Below are 20,692 nucleotides of genomic sequence, written 5' to 3' on the forward strand. Positions count from 1 at the left end.
TAAAACAGTTTCGCGCCTCGTACAGGAAAGTTTAGACAACTACAATTATCAGTGTATTGACATATCTGCCAATTAACAAAACACACAAAAACTTCTTAATTTTTAATCAAATTTGCGTAAATAATAAATTCATCGATTTAACAACATAACAGGATTACTATAAAAAAATTATATACCTACGGTACATTAATCAAAGGAAGAAACGGTATAGTAAATATTTTTAATTATTTGGAACAGAAGTTTTTAATTAATCATGAGGCAAGTTCATCTCAGCCAAGAATGTTTCACCAGAAGCACACTTAAAAATGTTTCTCGTTGGGACAAAATTGTCTCTTCTTATAAAACAAAGAAGAGAGTTGAGTAATTCAAAGTACATTTTGCTTGTTAGTCTCGTTATCAAAACATCAATAACAAAATAAAAAAAGTTTGTTCCACCTCATAAAGATTCTTTCAATTTAAACATGACCGTCTTTATAGCAGAATTAAGTTAAATTCAATTTAATTTATTACGTATTGATTTTCTTCATTCATAAAGAAAAACATATAATATTTTGGATACAAATCGAATTATTCATTTTATCAAAGTACAAAATTAGTATGTGTATTCTGATGAAAAGAATATTGCAAATACGAAATTTATTTCAAAAAGAAGCCAGCATTTATTTTTTTTTTAATCAAGAAATATAGATACAGATTATAATTACATATGTATTATGTAAACCTTATATTTTTTAATGACCAAAGCCACAACTTTTCTTAGAAATTATTGCTAAGGAAGTAGTAATGCAGGATTGCAACAGTCATAAAATTTTAATGAAATTCTTATAAAATTTTACATCGAGTGAAATGCCAAATTAAAGCTCAAGTTGATAGTCAGAACACATTTATTAGCAATAGAAAAGTAAGTATTCTCTGCAAATATCATCAAAATGCAATGTTTTCAAAATTATTAGGTAGTGACGATTAAGATCAGGTTTCATTTTGAATCCATGGAAATTGGAAGAATTAATTTGTATCTACAATGTATTGGGGAAAATCATATATAAATCTGGCTTCTCACACCAGAGAAACTAATTTAACGACTAGCTTGGACAAATTACCCCTTCCTAGAGTGTTCAATCATTGTGCAATTTCTACTCTACTGCACCATCACATTAATTCAGGAAAATTCATTTTAGGAGAAACAGTTTCAATTGTTCAAGTCATCTCATTTCCAGCTAGTAAATCGTTAATAATGAAGACAAACGTGTCACAGATTGTGAAGGAAGCATTAAATAACTTTGTCGATAATTATTAAATAGGTACACAAAGGTAACAGAAGTGTTGATCCAGCGTCAACTCCAACGTTAAAGATTTACGTAGCAATTGAACCTAATGTCAGAGAATAAGATGAAATTAAATGTATTATTTATTTATAAATACATACCTACATATAAAATTTCAAATTAAAAATTAAATAAATAAGGTTAATTTTCACTCGATTGATTAATTTCAAGTAAGGCGAATAAGTGATAAAATTAAGAAAATATTCATCAAAAGGGGCAGAAAATATTCTCTGTAAACTTGAAATCTGGAACTTTATACAAGAATGCGATGCAAATAGCCGAGTAACGTGGCGTTCTAAGATTACAAAACAAATTGAGTATGTTATTATTATTATGGTCTATATTGATGAAGTTTTGCTAAGTGTAAAAGTTACATAACGATTGGCCTTTATAAAATTTCATAACGAACGCTATCAACTTTAATTAAACAAATAAAAATTAGGCTTTTGGTTTACATAAATTCGACTGTCATCGATTCTTGGTATCTTCTTTCTTATCAAAATAAATGTAAAGTTGGAACATTCCTTGAAACAAAACATTTTGTAGAATTAGAACAGATACCTGACGATTTTGTTAAAATCCTAGAATTAGTATTTGAGCATAAAATCTCAAAAAAAATCACTATAACTCAAATGTTTTAAGCAACAATAACTGTATTAATTGATGATTTTTTTCTTCATTTCTCCTGTGTCTTAAAATACATTAATTAACTCTAAAGGTCCACTTAATTACTAAATTCAGAATACTTATTATTGAAGGTTATGCATAATAATTTCTATTGAATTCATATTTTTGATGAATCTGTCACGCTGCCAATAATAGAATTTTTTTTTGTGAAATTTAAGAAATTAAATTTAGTTCATTAATTATTTTGCTTTGATGCAATTTAATGTTATACGTTCATACAGAATAATATAACAAACTGTTTTTGCTTCTATACTCTCTGGTCAAAATAATTGCCCATTAAGTACCTACTTAAATATATTAATTTATCCCACTAATTGTGTAAATAACTATTAATATTTTGTTCACAGATAAAAATTATTAAAATCGTGATTAAATAAATACTTGATGCACTTTGTCTCTTTATCTGATACAACGACCCAACAGCTCTACAAACACTTCAGAATAGTAGCGTAGACTGGTACGCACCTCTGAAGTGGTTAACACCAAAACATGATGTGAAGTACCTACTCCTGGCAACATTTAAAACATTCCATGCTTATTGTTGGATCTCATTAAAGTTGATGATTAAATTATAATTAACAAATATAAGAACAAAAAGGTAACCCAAAAAAATTAACAAGTAGCAATACTAAAATTAAGATAATAGTAAGTACGAGTGTACGTGTTCTAAATTATAAATTACAGTTCTTACTAGTATGCTTATCTAATTATAATTTAAAATTCGTATAATTTCAATTATTCCAACTATTCTCTTCATCTAAGAAAGGCGGTATAGATAAGTGTAGTTAATAAAATACAAACAGAGAAACCTAGACCCGGTTGCATAAAGCGATGTCAAGTCGTTGTTCAAATTAACATAATGTCAAGCGATCTGATTGGAGGATATTTAACATTTTATTTGAATCAGCCAATCAAATGGGAGGATTTCCGACTTGACGCGTTGCTAGCTGACACGATGTTAATTTATTTTTTTACTACACTTGATCATAATTCATATTAACATGCTTAATCCTGAAATTTTATTTAACTTGTAAAATACGTCTTTTTCTTTATTTGAAAAATCTTACATCATGTTGAAAGCTTCTCCACGTCGGGAATTGAGTAAAATTAATAAAATATCAGAAAAAGTTTTTATAAGAAGGTTGTAGAACGGAGATATCTGTGTATTTTAGATTTTCATAAGCAAACGCAGAAAATGATATATTACTTAAAAGCTGACACTTCTTTTAAAAAATAAAATTTTGTTTAAAAAAATCTCAACACCAAACAAATCTTGGAATGAAATACATTTCCAACACAAGGATTTCGAATATATGTAAATGTATTATAATAATTCCAGATTTTAAGCATTTTAAAATATCCTCAAGCAATTTAAATTTAACGTAATACCATAATAACGATTAAAAAACAATAAAATAATGAGTTTAAATTAGAACTTTATTTAAACTGCTAATAATTGAACGGACATATGTACGAGTATTTGTATTTATATTATTTATATTTCACCGCTTTTCTCCTTTATTAATTATAACGCCTTACAAAATATGTATATAGTTTTTAATATTGTTTTATTATAAACTATGTACAGATGAAATTTGATAGAGCACTTGGTCTTCATTATGATAACACTTAATTATTATTTCTCCGACACCAAACACTATTTTTTGTAAAATTGACGCGCGTTTAGACACCAAAGCTCCCGTCATCATCAGCAGCTTTAGAAGAAAATATGTTTGATGTTGCACAAATAATGAAGTGTTTACAAACTAGAGGCATTTTTAAAACTAAAACTGCACATGAAACGCTCTGTGAAGTTATCGATACTAATACACACAAACAGTAATGAGGATGAAACCCTGGAAAGTCAGCTGTCAATGGTTTGTTGAATTTAAAAGAAGTTGCTGGTGCTACTAAAACTGATATAAAGCACATTAATTGGTCCCACCAGGTGCAAACGGACTCCGTTTTATTAGAGTTTCATGACCGAGAGTTAGTTGCGCCTTTCAACCACTTTTATAGCTTAGAATTGTATTCATTTGGGCACTTTATTACATTGTAAATCTTCCACTTGATCAAATATTTTCAACGAAATATATTTATAATGTTTTCAGAACCTCTGTATAATTTAGGAAAGTACATTGTATAATTTACATACATTCAACATGAATGCAGCATTCTCCTAATAAAACATTAAAAACATTGTTGAACCAAATTGTATACCCGTGCACCTTATTAGCTTAAGAATTTAACAATATCATGTGTATGTGTATTTCACTGCGCTACGATACTTTATGCATATCTTATTTACAAAATATTGCAGAATTATTAACCGTCGCTAAATTAGTTTTAATGTATATTGGTAATACACAATTAGATACAAATTATGTATGTGCAAGACATAATTAAAATTTTGCATCGGAAACACAGTTTCATGAGAATTTTGGTGACTATAAAATGAGGATTCCAGAGACGTGTAGTTATATTTTATGTCTAACAGCGGTAGATGCACTGTTTGAATTCAAACAGGAAATAAAACAGTAATTGTTCATCCTCTGTCATAAAACAGGAAGTTATGTTGGTACTTAAACACCAACTGCCTAAATATTACGTAACTTTAGGCGTAAATTTTATATCATTGTATAATAGGAATGTTAAATTTTTAAATGAAATTTTGGCATAAACACAAAAGATTTTTCAAATTCCAAAACATATTTTGTTTCATCTTACTCTTTTATAAAAGTACAAAATTGCATTTTTGTATTAAGTCGAAAATGAACCTAATTATATAATTTATCTAGGTACTTATTCTATGTTCGTAAAGCTTAGCAAACCGGATTCAGCTACATATATACATAGTTACTTTGGACATTGTAAGAAATCTAAAGAAATACCTGACGGCTGAACCGCAGAGGATTTATGATGTGCAGTACAGGGGATTTTCCAGGATTTTTAGGGATTTTTAAGGGTTTCTGATTATTTTCGGCGATTTCCTAGGATATTCGAACTTTTCCGAGGATTTTTGGAGGTCTTTTGAAGAAAATATAGTACACTGCGCATGCCCATCAAGCGCAGTATGGTGACTGTGAGGATTCCTGTGTAAAAAATCAACTTAAATCCTCAATCCTTACATTAGCATTTAACAAAAAGTTTCAAATTATTGAACAACAGTTTTATTCGTCGTATTTTTAATATTATCTCACCATAACTAAACAGAATTCGTTAATAAATAGCTTAGTTAAAAACATGTTCCAAAAGCAGCTAACTACACAACTATATAGCTTGTGAATGACCGTTATAAGAAGTTGGAGGTGGCTTTCTGTAGAATGTACCAAATATTGTAAACAAGAAACTCGTGATTCGGATGCTAACGTTATTACGTGCTATAACTTCAGGTTATTTTAACGTGGCCGAAGTTATATGTATAGAGATTGAACTCTTCTGAACCGAATCTTTCCCAAGTTCATGAAATATAGAAAGTTATTTTGCTCAATGGATTTACCGGAATGACACGTTTCCGGATGATACAAATTTCGCCAGATTATATACACGATAGATAAGCCGGTATTGGAATTTATGTGCGGTACGAATATAAAATTGCAATAATACTGGCCCTAAGGGTTACCAATATGTTGCTAACCAACACAAGCTACCGCTTCGATTTTTTCTTCACGTAATTTGTCGTTTCTGATGCGACATCAACGTTGCCGATGAAATTCGAGACGGAGATACTCTGTAATTGTATTTTCAGAATTTCACACTCGAATTGATTCGTCAGTCACATGAATGCTTCTATTTATTTTTAAAAATAAAATGACATTGAGTGAATTTCAATTTTGCCTCGTCCAATTTTATTCCGAAGCTTTTAGTGGAAACTTAACGTAACAAGATTTAAATCAAACGCATCACTGATGCGAAGCTTAATTACTTCCAAAATCAAATCGTACTACTTTTCAAACGTGTGTAGGACGGCTTACCGAAACAAATTATTTTTTCACGAAATTAGTTTACTAAAAGCTTTAATATCAACATAAACTGACTAAGTCAATGGATCCTTTAAATTGAAACACATTGTTACACAATGCAGCAACAAGAATAGTTCATTAAGTGCAATATCCGATATGAAAAAAATTAATTGTTTTTTCGTCAATTAAACAGTTCAATTCCCTTAAATTTTCACAGAGAGAAATCTCTGATCGTCTTCGACAATGAAAATATTTCTGTTTCCTCTCCGCAAACGATAGTTAGGCAAGTATGCTTATTTATGCATATTTGAAATGTGACTTTTCAAATAGCAGTGTTATTTCAGGTTGCTACTATGTTGCTTTAGATTTATTTACATTTTGTCCATGCATGCAAATGCTAAATAAATGACTTGTAATAGGTATTGTAGAAAAATCCACAAAAGGGAAATTTTAGTTTGCTCAAAGACTAGAGAAAAAACTCTTCTTTATGATCTATTTACATATACAGAAAAAATAGCATCCTTTTCAGTCCTTTGTTAATCATAGTTTAATTTGTTTTTGTAATTACATCACTAATTCGTTTTTGTAATAATTAACGAGAACTAAAAAGTAATTTTGATTTATTACCTCGTTTAAACACACATTTATTGTAATTTGTGAAAAATGTCATTAATTCCTGCAAAAATACCATCATTTAGGATTGTGATCTAATACTTAGTAACTTTTGTTTCTAAAACCGTCCTGTAAACGTTCGTGAGGATTCTATTGATGTATGCGAAAAAATTGCCACATAAAAGTGTCAAGTGTCATTGTTAACTTTATTGCCCTTCGTTTTATTTTACGTTGATATGGAACACTTTCATTTTACATTAATACTTTTTAATATGTATTTTCACTAAAGAATGTTGTGAATAATACCAGCGGCTGTTAATGTCAGGTGTTCGCTGAAGCGAATATTTTAATAATACCTTTTCGATATCTCTATTGATATTAGAATGAAAAGATACGGACTATAAAGAACTCTTTTGTGATTTGTGTTTCCCAACTTTTCATCGGATATTGAACACTTCTTTAACAAAGTGCTAAAAGTTAAAAGTCAAATGTATAAAAGTTATATGGTAGATATTTGCAAATAAGAATAACAGTTTTACAAAAATATTCTTTATTTTAATCATCCTTTTTACTTTTAGGTTTTAATGCTGTAACGAGTATATATCCAATTTAGTTTCACTAAACGTTTTGACCGAGGTTTTGACAATGCAGACAACAAACATTTTATTCATAATGTGCAGGTAAATTCGTACATGTTACCAGAACATACATATTTCCTTTTACAAAATTTTAATCGACCGTGTTAAACCGTACGATTTCTACAGGTTGCATATAATGGCTTTATCGATCTAAAAATGTACTGCGGCGTACTGCGACAGATAACTGAAAATTACAAAAAGCTGCGACCTCTTCCTCCATAAAAGCTACATTGTATATTTGATAACCACGGTTGCGTTTATGACAATTTCAATGTTTAATTTTCTGTAAAAGCTCTTGACGCTTTTATATTTGCGTGGGTTGCAATAAAGTGACATCTCTCAAACATTGCATAAAATATGTTGGCGATAAAACTGATTTATCAGAATATTTTGCTGCGTTAAACAATAGAATATATCATGTATCACTGTAAAACGTGGAAAGTAAACAAAACCTTCAACACTGTCACACCAATTCACACAACATCGACACAAAAATACAAGCAGTACAGTGGAACGCAGGCATTTAAAATTTCAATCGTTATGCGCCACGTACAAAATTCGTAGGTACTTCCAGTTACACAAATAAATGCAAAACTACAATATTAAAAAGTAAACAAACGATAGAATTACTTCAAATTCAACAAAATAAATCTATGTAGGTACATTTGGTTGCCCTTAAATATAATCCTTTTTACTTTCGTGGATTACTTAAGAGTGAATCTGGTGATATGTCATGCTTATTGCGGCAGCAACACCTTGCAGGAAATTGGTTCTATTATTCACTGGAGGAGAGCTTCAGTTGAGACAAATGACTATACTGAAGGTATTTAGTTTGATTTATGATTTGATCTGCAGAAACAACAAAAATGTTTTGTGCACGATTTGCTCGGATATGTACTCGTAAATTCAAGTATTTTACAAATTAGTGCAACAAATTTTAAGTCAAAAACTGTAATACTAGCATTATTTAACATGTCACATAATTCTTGCGTAGATGATTTTGTAAGAAAAAGGAAATGTCCAAGTTTAATTATCATTTGTTAAACCGTTGCGCCTTTTTATTTATACAGGTACATACTGTAATGTACAGGGTGTATCCGATTTCGACCGACAAACTTTCAGGGCAGATTCTATGATCAAAAATAAGCATAAAACTCCTAATTCATATGGGGTCAAAAATGCTTGTTTGCGAGATAATCGACTAAAAAGTTCTACCAGCAACAAAAGGAATCCGGTGGAATTTTTTGATGAAACGTACAAAAATAAAAAGGAGCTATGTACAGTGGGGAGCACGGAATTTCGCACGCCAATTTGTACGTCATTAAAAAAAAACTATCTAGTCTAAGCTTTATTGTCATTATAATCAATAATGAGGTGGCATACGCATGATATATGTGATCATGACTGATGTTTCACCTAAACTGTCACGAAACTGCCGCCAGTATCTCATTTTAATAAAATTAAGTCAGTGAAATGTCCAATGTGTGCGAAATTCCGTGCTCGCCACTGTACAATTTACAAAAATTGTCAAAATGTCGCCCCCCTGTTCAATGCACAGATAACCCCATAAAATCCAAGGAATTCAGATCGTAATTGTTTGTACGTTTTTGTTGATTTTCTCGCAAACCAAGCGTTTTTGACCCCATACGTATTAAGAGTTTTATGTTTATTTTTGATCGTAGAATCTGCCCTGAAAGTTTGTCGATCGAATTTGGATACACCCTGTAGAGTGTCATACTTCATAGACCAACGGATTATTCTGTGTATGTAAGAATTAACATGTCTAGCAATGTAACAATAAATTTAATGTCAAGTATATTTTCCTTAAATGATTATTATCGGATCAGGGCCTGCTTTGGAAAAAAATATTATTGTGCCGCCTTTTTCCAATTTTCATTATTAACGGTCACTTCTAACATTAACGACGTTTTGTTTCGTGCTTTTCAGTCCAGTTTTCGTTCCTTCATTTTATCGCAGCTAATCACAGTTAACACCAAAAATCTGTATTTTTCAGTTTCAATTGCAAATACCGGAGAGTTTTAAAGGTAAACAAAATTTGTGAGGCTATGTTTTACAATTTTATGTTTTATTTTAGCTTTATTTTCTTGATGGTGGATTATTCTATGGAACAGAACACGTTCATTGTTGTTTCTTACTTTCGGAATGGATGGTTTATTACTGGTGAATGGACATATTCATTATCTGACTGTAAAAATGAATTGGGGCCATAATATCCGAACAACATTCAGGATGATTCTTTGTTAACTCACATTGGACGAATTGTGAACAGGTTTTTAACAAGGGTAAATCATCAGGACAGACAGCAGTATCTGATAAAATTGTCGAGGTTTTGAGACAAAGGGTGGAAGAGACTCCACAGATATCCGTATCCCGTTTATCTCAACAATCTGGTGTACCACCAAGCATTTGTCACAAAATCATTAAAAATATATACCTATGTTACATTTGTTTCTTTATAAAATAACCGTTGTACAAAAACTCCAACCTGCAGATTATCTGAGTCGTGTTGAATATTGTAGTTGGTTTCAAAATCACCTCAATTATGACCATCTGCTAAATATTTCATTCTTTAGTGACGAAGCTTGGTTTCACCTGTCAGGATACGTCAACTCTCAGAATTTCAGAATTTGGAGGGCTCAGAATCCGCACCAATTTGTAGACTCTTTTACACGTTTTGATAATTGCCGTGTGGATAGTAGTTTCGCGTACAAGACTGATTGAGCAATATTTTTTAATGAACCTATCAACGGACAAAAGGACATATTCTTACATATATTTTAATTTTGCTAGATAATTGCCCATAGACAATGGTGCTATTTAAATTGTTTTAAATTATTTGAATTAAATTTATTAATCTATAACAATAGAGAAACATGAAATTTTAGTTGTTACTAATAAATTTTAGCAAATACAATCTAATTGTTAGGTTATTTACCTATCCATATATTACATACAACATTTACAACCTACTCCTATAAAACAATAATTGTGATAACTTGTTTTGTTATCCTCAGCTAATTGCTTGTTAACGTTATCCTGCAATTGCGTCTGGAGTATTCCCTTACACATAATTCTTAAAATTTTAGCAATCTAAAAAGTATAATATTTTACGCGAGGAAACGATACGTCTCCAATTTAAATGTTTAAAATTATTCAAGTCTTTAAAAGTTATGGAAATAATTAATCCGATTGATTTATTCGCTAAATTTACGTGTTGTCAAGTTAAAGCTCGATTTATTTTTCTTTTCTCATTTTTCTTTCATTAGTCGATTCAAAATACCAAATACTTTCACATATTAAACAAAACAACTCTTGCGTAAAATTTAATTCAATTTAAAAGTTGCGAGAAAAACAAAGGCAAAATTACAAATAACAAAAAGAAATATGTTGGAAGCACACGACGTCCTTTGAAAGTTTTACTTCTTTCAGCTTCTAAATATCTTGTCGACTTGCACAAGTTAATATAAAAAGCCAGGGAAAAAGCGATGATCATTAACTGTCCAGTTTCGTAAAACGGATGCTCTTTCAAAATAACTCGTAATTAAAGACTTTCAAATATTTGTTAGATTAAACACGCAAATGCTGTAAACAATATTTAAATTACCTCCGCCAGTGGAACTTTTTGTACAAAATGTTGAGGTAAATGAAATTCGTCGTTCTCGATATTTCTGATTGCACGAGTAGTTTGTGTAATTAAAACAAATTAGGAATTTTGAATATAGTTTACCTTAATGTACAGTTAAGGTAATTTATTTATTTGCACAAGAGCAGCCATTAGGACTTGACAGTTCATACTGAAAAGCGTTAATTAAATTTGTTATGATGTAAAGCAATGTCTGGGGTAATGTTTTCATTTTAATTAATCATTTTGCAGTGCCTCACAATTTTACGTTCATCTATTACGGCCGTAATATGTCAAAAATAATTGATATTTACTGAATACCTCGGCGAATATTGTAAAAGACCAAAAATATATGGTCGAAGCGGTAAACCCTAAAAAGAAATCCGAATTTCTGTACACTCTATTGATTTTTCTTTACGGAAAGCGGTTTTCTGATGCGTTAATGAAAAGCAATTTTAAATGTCGTTTATGATGTAACTGCTGCAAACTCCGGAAACCGAAAATTTTCAATTACTAATTTCTCTGCTTGCAGATTGAATATTTATCCACTCCTTTTATGTTCCGACAAGTAAGGTAATTAATATTTTAATTTTTAAAGATGCCGACGAATTTTATAGCAATTGCCAGATACTACTGATTGTATTTTAATAACGCTTCATTTCAATAATTGTGTTAACTGGCACAGTAAAACTCAATTATGACAATTAAAAGTAAATTTGAGGGCACAGAAAGCGTAGTTATCGACTGGACTGATCTCCGTAAAAAGTTAATTGATTTAAATTTTAGCATTTGCATTAATAAAATTTACTGATCGCTAACATAAAATATTTTTTAATAATGAGAAATAGAACCAAAGTTGAGTTAAAAAATAATAGTGTCACAAGGCTAACAAATAGCTTTGATAAAATATTAAGAAACACACAAAAATGAACTGATCTTAGCTTAATGTTGACAGTCCACCATCAATCATGCACCCTGACAATTCTAGCGTTGATTTTCCTTTATATGTTTTACTGTCACAATCAATATGTCTGTTTCAATACACAAACTGAAACAGACTTAGTTATATAGAACGTATAGATATTTCTTTTTTCGACTCTTAGAGCGTGATTCTTCGTCATCTAAAACAATAGAGTCGGATTACCGGTTTTACGGTGGTTAAAGCATCTTCCCTCCGGATGGAAGTTTAAGCACGTAAGTCGACAACTAGATTTGGTAAACGCAGCATACGTTCTCGTTCCGTTCGTTGTTTAGTTAGTCTTGTCAGTTAAATTGATTGAATTCTAACAGTAACCAACTATTGCCAGTTCTTCATTACGAGTTTTAGTATTTTTTATTAATCCAACATGTACTCGTATTTATAATAAAATGTCAAATTGTTTTGAATGCGCTAATTTAATTTTAACTACTTGACTTCTTTTTTTATGCAAAACATTGCATGTTTAGTTAATAAGATAATCCAGCAAAATATTTCATCAACATTATTTAAATGTTTCTCTAACTATTTGATGTGAAAAAGTTACTCCGTCACATTTACTATTTAATTTACGAACTTGCAGATTCGCAAATCTAATTTTAACTCGTTGCTAAATTTGTTAGATTTAGTTACATCAGTTCCCCATTTGCCACGCTGTTGGTAACTTTTCTTCATATTTTACATGCACATTCTCTACCAGACACTGAAAAATAAGGTAACTGTTTTGATTTATTTTTACCTCAATTACTTCTTAATTAGGGAAGAACTGACAAAATTATTTAATAACTATGGAAGATGTTGTTTACATGGTTTAGTTACCACCGTTGATGAATTTCATTTCATAACGTAAATTACAAAATGAAATGCAAACATACAAAACATGTGAGAATTATTTTGTTCCTTTCCCGGCGCATCCGCCATTTATGCACACGAGAAAATGATTTAATTTTTGCTAAGAATATTAATCCCAAATCAGAAGCGTATTGGACAACTGATCTCTGAGGCCGATGTACCCATTATTATCCAGGATCCGAAAAGACGATTTGAAAAGTTTGTTGCAATCGATAAAACTTTAATAATTAGAATATCAGGGGTTTATGTTGTGGTTTTATGTTAAGAGTAATAAGGTTTAAAAAATGTAGGATTTGGATGGATTTAAAGCATTTAAAAAAATAATTCTACAGGTATAAATAGCAAAGTTACCAAGGTTTCATATATGGATTCATAAAATACACTGAAAATTAAACAGATAGGTCAACAACAAAATATTAATAATAATAATAATTGAAATTAAGAATTGGTTAAACTGCAAGTATCATGGTAAATGTAACCAAAAATATCGGATAAAACTGTTTACTCAACTTATCATCTTTGATCTAATTTAAGTGAAATATTTCCTACAAATCTGCAAAGTAAACACGCATCAAAAAATTCTAATATGTCAGCATCGACTTTGATGCCTTTAGTTTACGAATGTCGACGTTTATCGTCAAAAGCTTCAAATAAATGGGAAGAACGATCTCTGATGCAAAATATTTTACTTAAACCGTTTTATTTGATTTCTGTGCCAAAAAATGAGTAAACGTTTTAAAACGTCATAAAATTGTTCACATTAAATAAATCATTTAATTATATTAATTTTATTGTGTCAGACAGTACTCTGGACCATCGCAACTTTACAAATTTCTTAAACCTAAAGCATTCACTGCAATGCAATCCTTATACCCTGTAATTGCTTTTAGAAAAAGTGGAGAATTTTAGACGTCAAGAATAAGAATTGTAACCGGGTTTTATTACAAGTTCGTCTAGAGAAAATCTTGATGAACAAAAACTAGCAACAGAGCTGGAAGAAAATAAGTAAAACAAAAAGACGGAGACGAGAGAACAATGTGAAAAACAATGACCAGTATTTCGAACCGGAACCGCAAAGCGGATATTACAGGTTTATCTGTGCCATGTCTCCGCCAGCGGTATGCCTTACTCAACAGGTATATAAAATATACCTGGACAACCACTAAACCTTTCTTACTTCCGCATCCGGTTGCTGGCGCAGATTATAAAATTTAGGGCTGAGATTATCTTTGATATTATTTGACATAGCCATACCATTATCGATTTCTCGTTGTTTGCTCTCATCATACTTTATTAGGGTTGGATAACAAAAAAATTAAATCACAAGGATTAAGAAAATCATTTAATACATACATACAAATAGTAAAATAAAATATGTAGTAACAATTAAAAACAAAACTAACCATCTATTATATTAACAGTAGGTAGATTATTCCTAAATTATAAGTTTATAAAAATGACAACATGTTTAATACACAGAATAATTCTAATTTTTCTATTTTGATGCTGAAAATTATTTCAGTAGAGTTTGTGTTATTTTCGATCAAATCATCGCCCACCAATGGAACCATGCTAGAAGGTGTAAATTACTGCCTTTGCTTATAGTGTTTTTCGAACCATTTTGTTACCTGTGTCGATTTTTAAAATCGCATGGGAATAACGTCGCCATCATGATGTCCGTTTTTGATACCTCACCCTGTATATATAATAATATGTAATTAACTAATTATGTATATCATATTTAGAATTTAATTTCGTTCCAACATTCGCCACAAACGATAGTGCGCCGTTATTAAACTAATTTGTACGTGTTCATACGTTTCCTTTATCTGATTTTTCCAAACGCCCCTCTCTAGGAAAGTTCTCATCTTTGTTCCACCTAAAGTTGTTCAGACTCTCTAGAGACAAGATGGAATATCTTATTATTTTTCTAGCTGGCGGCGACTTCTGACGTCAGCAGCTTAGTTCGTGTCTATAAAACGCACACGACACTGAAAGAAACTGTACAAAATAATACTCGAGAGTACGTACTTGTCACCATTTATTGTTTCGTGTGTAGAAAATTTGAAACAATTTAAAATGTACCTTTCTGATGAAACTTTTCTATTTACAGTTCTGTAAACGTAACCTTTTGACCACGCAACAAAAATAAAAACACCACATTCTATTTTAAAATATAAAATAAAATATTTGTATTTTACTTATTGCATGAATAAGCTCCAAAACCATCACGTATTGCGGATAAAAATCTTTAAAATAAAGTTATCAAGTAAAAACTCAAATGAAAATTGACGTGTTTTATGAAAGGGAAACAATTACTGTTAATGAAGTAAAAAACTCTTCACTGCATTTATATGTTTGCTCAGTGTTTTACTGTTGCAATTTACGTGAGCTAAAGATGAATGATGATCAAACTAAAGCATCGAGGCGTTGAAACCATTAACCAATAATTAACCGTGGTAATTGAATCAACAAATGGTGAGACAGCGTTGATAATATGTACGTGGCAGAAAGGACTGACGTGATATTACAAATAAGTCGTTTGTAAAGAATGTGAGATCAAAGAAAAACTACAAAACAAAATTTAAAATAAAGTTTCTCTTTATATGTCTTTGTCCACTTCTCCGTCCATTCTATTATTATTCGTTAATTCGAAACATTAAAAATTGCACGTTATAATTACTAGATTCGGATTTCTGCTTAAGTAAATAATCATAACAAAATTTACAAGATTTTATTATTACCATTTTGCAACGGATAAATAATCTGAAAAGTGAAGTGTGGCTATAATGATACTTATCTGATTTCTAATATAAAATGGTCTTGTAATAACAATTAGGTATGTAAGAATAACTTTTTAGTTTAAAATTCTACCTTCCAGTTTGTAGGTACTGTATTATTTTTTGTCTTTATGAGAAGAAATTTATAACAGATGTTCTTTCCATACAAAAGTGTAAACTTCCTCACAAAACTCATCAAGGAACCTATTTATAAGGGTTAAAATGAAAAATGAGACTTAAATGATATTTTAAATGCACTGAAAAGCATCTTTCTGCGTTTTTCATGCCACCATAATACCGTATATCACACTTCTCCGCGTTTCCCTCCAGTGTGCCATTCTACCTCTGATAATGCAGCTGTGAACTATTTCACATCCACGCAAAAAAATCACTTCTATAATACATGCTCTGTGTTTCATTTATAACTTCATATGAAATCAATTCAGTGCCTAAGCTTATCTAAATTAACGCAAATTAGTAAACTTTACACACAATCATTTCCTTAATTGATTGTTTCGTCAGTGACCTGTCCGATAATCTATTAATTGAAACCAGATAATCGTATTGCGGTAAATTTGGTCAGGTGCCCTGGCTTAGGTCGACTGCATAGTAACCATAAAGTTACACTGATTTTGACGGAAATATAGAATATATTCATGGAAAAGCGCAAACACTCTGTTATCGCCTCAAATAAAGAATCAACTAAAAGTAACTAAACACACAGTCTTGTTCACATAAAGAATCAATCTCAATTAAATCTTATCAAGAAAATTAAAGCTTGTATTTTATAGTATCCAATATTTTATTATTTATTCGAATTCATCGTTATAAATTCGTATTTGTGTATCGATTATTTGATTCATTCAGTAAATCCATATCTGTTTTTAATGAAAATTCAAATCAGTGGTACTTTAGAGAACCAATATCACTTGCAGCTGCCAACATTTACTCAATAATCAATTTGACAATTATATGATATATTCCAACATATTACAGAAAAAAAGTTTAAAAATATACAGGGTGATCAAGGACAAGGCACTGCAACCGGATATGTTTCGTTGGTTTATTTGGCAGATATCTGACGTAACATAATAACGACAAAATGATAGGTTATGAGAGTAAAAATTAACGATAGAAAGAAATTAAACTTGAAGTAGAGAACAATTATCTAAAAATTAACTAAAGGAAATGCTCTAATGCTCTAAACTTCAGATATAAATTAACTCTTCTTTTCAGGCTCTCGAACAGATTCACCAGCATGTTCAATTTAATTTGAAATGTCAAATATTATTTGTCAATAATGCGGCTGTTAGTATCAAGCTGGTAACAACCGGAAGTTGTACCATTTAAAAACGAAATCGAGTATTACCAACCCAAACAGTCCTTCTTGATCACCATTAGCACCATTTAGTTTTTTTACGCATTTGATAATTACTGAAATATCGACCTCTTCATGATTTTTTCGTTTTTAAAAATAAAACCATCAAGAAAGGAGAATTAGGAGAGTTTTGGTTATTAAGTGAAACAAAATTGAAATTTTAATGATTGATGGTCACTTACCCGGAACAAGTCTGGGCCCGTTGATGGTGGATAATGTCGTTCCACTGCCATACTTGACATGACAAGGATCGGCATTACTGGATACGACGGCGATCTCATCAAGCTCGTGGTTGTCCCCGGGGCCCAGGGCACTACCTCCGCCATGTCCCACTAGCCGCCCGACCGAACTATCATGTGACTGCTTTCGGCCCCGCCAACTCAGCACCAGTCGTTTGGCAGTGGACATCACGCCATGTTCTAGCGCGCCCCAGGGTATGTTGCCCGCCACGTGGATAACTTCCACCAAACAAAATATCCTTTAATATTTACTAATGGTAGTTCCGTGTGCACGTCGTCCAAGACAATAAACGACCTAGACATTGTGATTTTATTATTGTGACGCCAAACCGTAGCACTGGGATATTTTTTAAATTTGTAACGGTCTTCGGTCTCTTGGTATGACGGGAAGGATGCAAGTTCTTGAACTGTTTGTCCGTAATTGACGATTCCATCTAAAATTAAAACAATTGCTTTGTAGACCTCATTTCAAATGCAAAAACTACGTGGAAAATAAAATACTTTTTAACTTCAGGAAATGCAATCGTTTCAACTTAAAAATTTCGTTTGCCATTACAAATAATCGAAAATGCAATACAATTCAACAAAAAACTTGCTCATTTGCAACAAATTTGGATTGTGTTGAATTTATAACAATAGTCACGTCTACAATAGCTAATAATTTTGATCAATAAATAATTTATTTTATGAACATTTTGGCAAAATAATTTATTTTGAATTACATACTAATTTAACAATAATGATGGCTTAGTCCTCTCTTTCTTTCAAAATATCATTATAAAAAAAGCATTCCACAAAAATAAAAATTTTAATTTCATATGGTTATTATTTGTTTAAATATATGCATATACAGGGTGTCCCAGAACTCGCGGATCAAATTGAAACTGTATATTCCTTGATGGTAATGAAGGTAAAAAACGTTTAGAAAAATATGCAGGGTGCAACAGCTTTTTAGTTATGAATTAATCAAATTGACCAATAGAGCTCGATCTAATTTTCCCTTTATGAGAAAATTGAGTACCTTCCCTCAATTGCCAAGCAACGTATAATTCGATGAATAATAAAATTATTTTCAATATTTATCTGGTCAACTTGTCGAAAGAGACGTCAAAAGTGACAGCTACTTTTGAAATAACCAAAAATGGGATAATTTCGCCAAAGGCAGGTGAACAAATGTATAGAATCTAAATCAGAGAACGCAAGAAGTTTCTTCTTCTGGCAATGAATGAAATATGGTTTGTTATGTTATGAGTGAAAATTTCCAGTAACCTTGAGGGGTATGGGAAATTGACGGGAGGGATATGATGAATTGAACCTTTGTTGATGGAAGGTAAAATGGCGACGTAGCGTCAAGTGAGTAATACATATTATGTACTACCTTAAAAATCTTAGTAAAAAGTGAAATATGCAGGGCCTGTGAAGTGTATCGGAATCACAATAAATTTATCCTGACTCCTGTGCATACATTCTGCATCTGCAACGTATTAGCGCAGCTACACGAGCGGGACTCGTCATCGTCGAAATGAAAGAAAAGACTTTTAGGAACATTCTTGACATTGCAAAAAAAGCTGGAGTTACACGTAGGTTTTGAACAACAGATCAAGCATAGTGGCAGTTCTGAAAGAAAGAAGACAAAACTGGATTGAACTAACCTATTTATTTTAGCATCATTATTAGTAAAAATTTAAGATCAAATTTTATAACTAAACGATGTAAACATGCAAAATAAAAAGAATAATTTATAACAAGTGTTCAAAATGACCACCTTTCATCTGAAGGAATAGGCGAGCTAGTTTTATTAAATTTTCCCTTGCCAGTCTAAGCATATTAGGAATAACAGTAGCCAGTGTTTCGTAAATTTGGTCGTTTAGTTCTTCTAAAATATTGATAGGTTCGCGGTAAATATAGTTTTCAAATATACTTCTTCTACCGTCGTCATCAAAGAACTGCAGAACAGCATCTTCAGTCTCTGGCGTTCTAACTTCTTGCGGGGGACCACCAATTTCTTGTCAGGTAGGTACCAAGGACCCAGTGTCTCGAGCACGGTACACCAACCGTAGAAATACGTTATAATTTGGATGTGGAAAACGTATTGCATATTCCCTTGCATCCTCACGTGCATTGCGCCGGCAATCTCCATAAATTATGAGCATTTCGGCATACTCTGCAGCTGTATACATGATTTCAATACGAAGTTTGACAATTTCGAATGAAATTATAACTTGACGTTGTCAAAATCTTCACAGTTGCCCAAACATTTACTTGAAATTTCATACCATTCTTACTAGAATTATGTTGCTAGGCAATTCAAACCTTTGGTTAAATTTACGTGAAATTCAAATTAACAGCGTCCTTCTGATTAGTCAACTTTAATTATTCATTACAAAAAATCGATTATACCCTGTCCTTTTTTTTAAACGCTATTGCTTTCAGTTATCACCAAAGAAAACGCCCTGTAAGTTTGATCCGCGAGTTCTGGGACACCCTGTATTTTAACACTATCCCACCTCCATCCGGCGGCACGGCAATTTTGCCGGAGTACATACACTATTACGGATATTACTATACTCCGTACTCTGATAGATTGCACGTTTTTTGACAGAAGACAGACACAGAAACTGGTTTGGCGGGAATTAATCTGCAGGGACACAACGGTTTTCTACATAACGTGAAACAATTGAGATGGAGAGTTTAGTATTTTTCACTGCTTTATGTTTTGGAACTAGAATTTAAAAACGTGCAATCTATCACCGTACGGAGTATATCAAGTAATAGTGCAGTGCTTATCAACATAATTACCGGCGTCTCGCCTCCGCATTTTGACTTTGTGGATACATACATCTGTTAAAATAATACAGTAGATTTAGTTTAGATTTTTTTTTTAGTTAGTAGTTTTTTCTGCATATATTCCACATTTAAAAAAAAACAACAATAGAGTTCAAATAAAGATTTGTAATAAATAATTACTGATTTTTAACGTTTGTTCTTTTGTTGTGTTTTATTACATTCCACAAATTCAAAGACCTGCGCGAAGGCGGAGCGATAAACCAATGAAAAATCTGTAAATGAGAACGTCGACTACATTACATGTAAATAGACGAGAGAGAGACGACACTAACGTAATGAATGACGGTGTTTTCCTCATAGCCCATGAGAAAATCCAACACCTCTGCCTCAGCTTTCATCGTAGCCGCAGGTTTACAATAAACAGCTTTGAAAAAATTGTGTCACAAATTACAGTCAAACATGCCTGTTAATATCCACAAATTTAAACTTTTAAGAGACGAATATCTTGGCAACCACAATCGCTTTTGAACTTTGAAATTAGTACAAGCTTGACCTAAGGCAATGCATGCACTGAATGGAATACTTACATAATTTGCTTTGTGGGAAATATTGTCGTCCTCAGTTTAAGAAAATCAAATTGTAAAGAAGACATAGTCTAGATTGAATTTAAAATAATAAATTTTGTATGGTTCCTAACACTGACACAGTTTCAATTTCATAGATCGGGAAAATTGTATTTCAATCTTGGAAAATGATTTCTGAAATTCTATTTCCGGGCAAATTTATGATCCTGAAACATCTTTCCTAGGAAAC

The 20,692-nt window shown here is 31.5% G+C and overlaps 1 protein-coding gene across 4 annotated transcripts in view; it reads right to left on the bottom strand.

Annotated features, from left to right (window-relative positions):
* The window catches only part of LOC138131063 (cyclic nucleotide-gated channel rod photoreceptor subunit alpha), an 85,274-nt gene that overhangs the window by 57,189 nt on the left and 7,393 nt on the right, over positions 1–20,692 (bottom strand). For all 4 annotated transcript variants that reach the window (XM_069047820.1, XM_069047819.1, XM_069047818.1 and 1 more), the window contains exon 2: positions 17,036–17,526. In XM_069047820.1, coding sequence (XP_068903921.1) covers positions 17,036–17,261 — 226 coding nt within the window. In that variant the 5' untranslated portion in view covers positions 17,262–17,526. The remainder of the gene's footprint in view (positions 1–17,035; positions 17,527–20,692) is intronic.

Source organism: Tenebrio molitor, chromosome 5 (assembly GCF_963966145.1).
Source record: "Tenebrio molitor chromosome 5, icTenMoli1.1, whole genome shotgun sequence".
Taxonomy (NCBI): domain Eukaryota; kingdom Metazoa; phylum Arthropoda; class Insecta; order Coleoptera; family Tenebrionidae; genus Tenebrio; species Tenebrio molitor.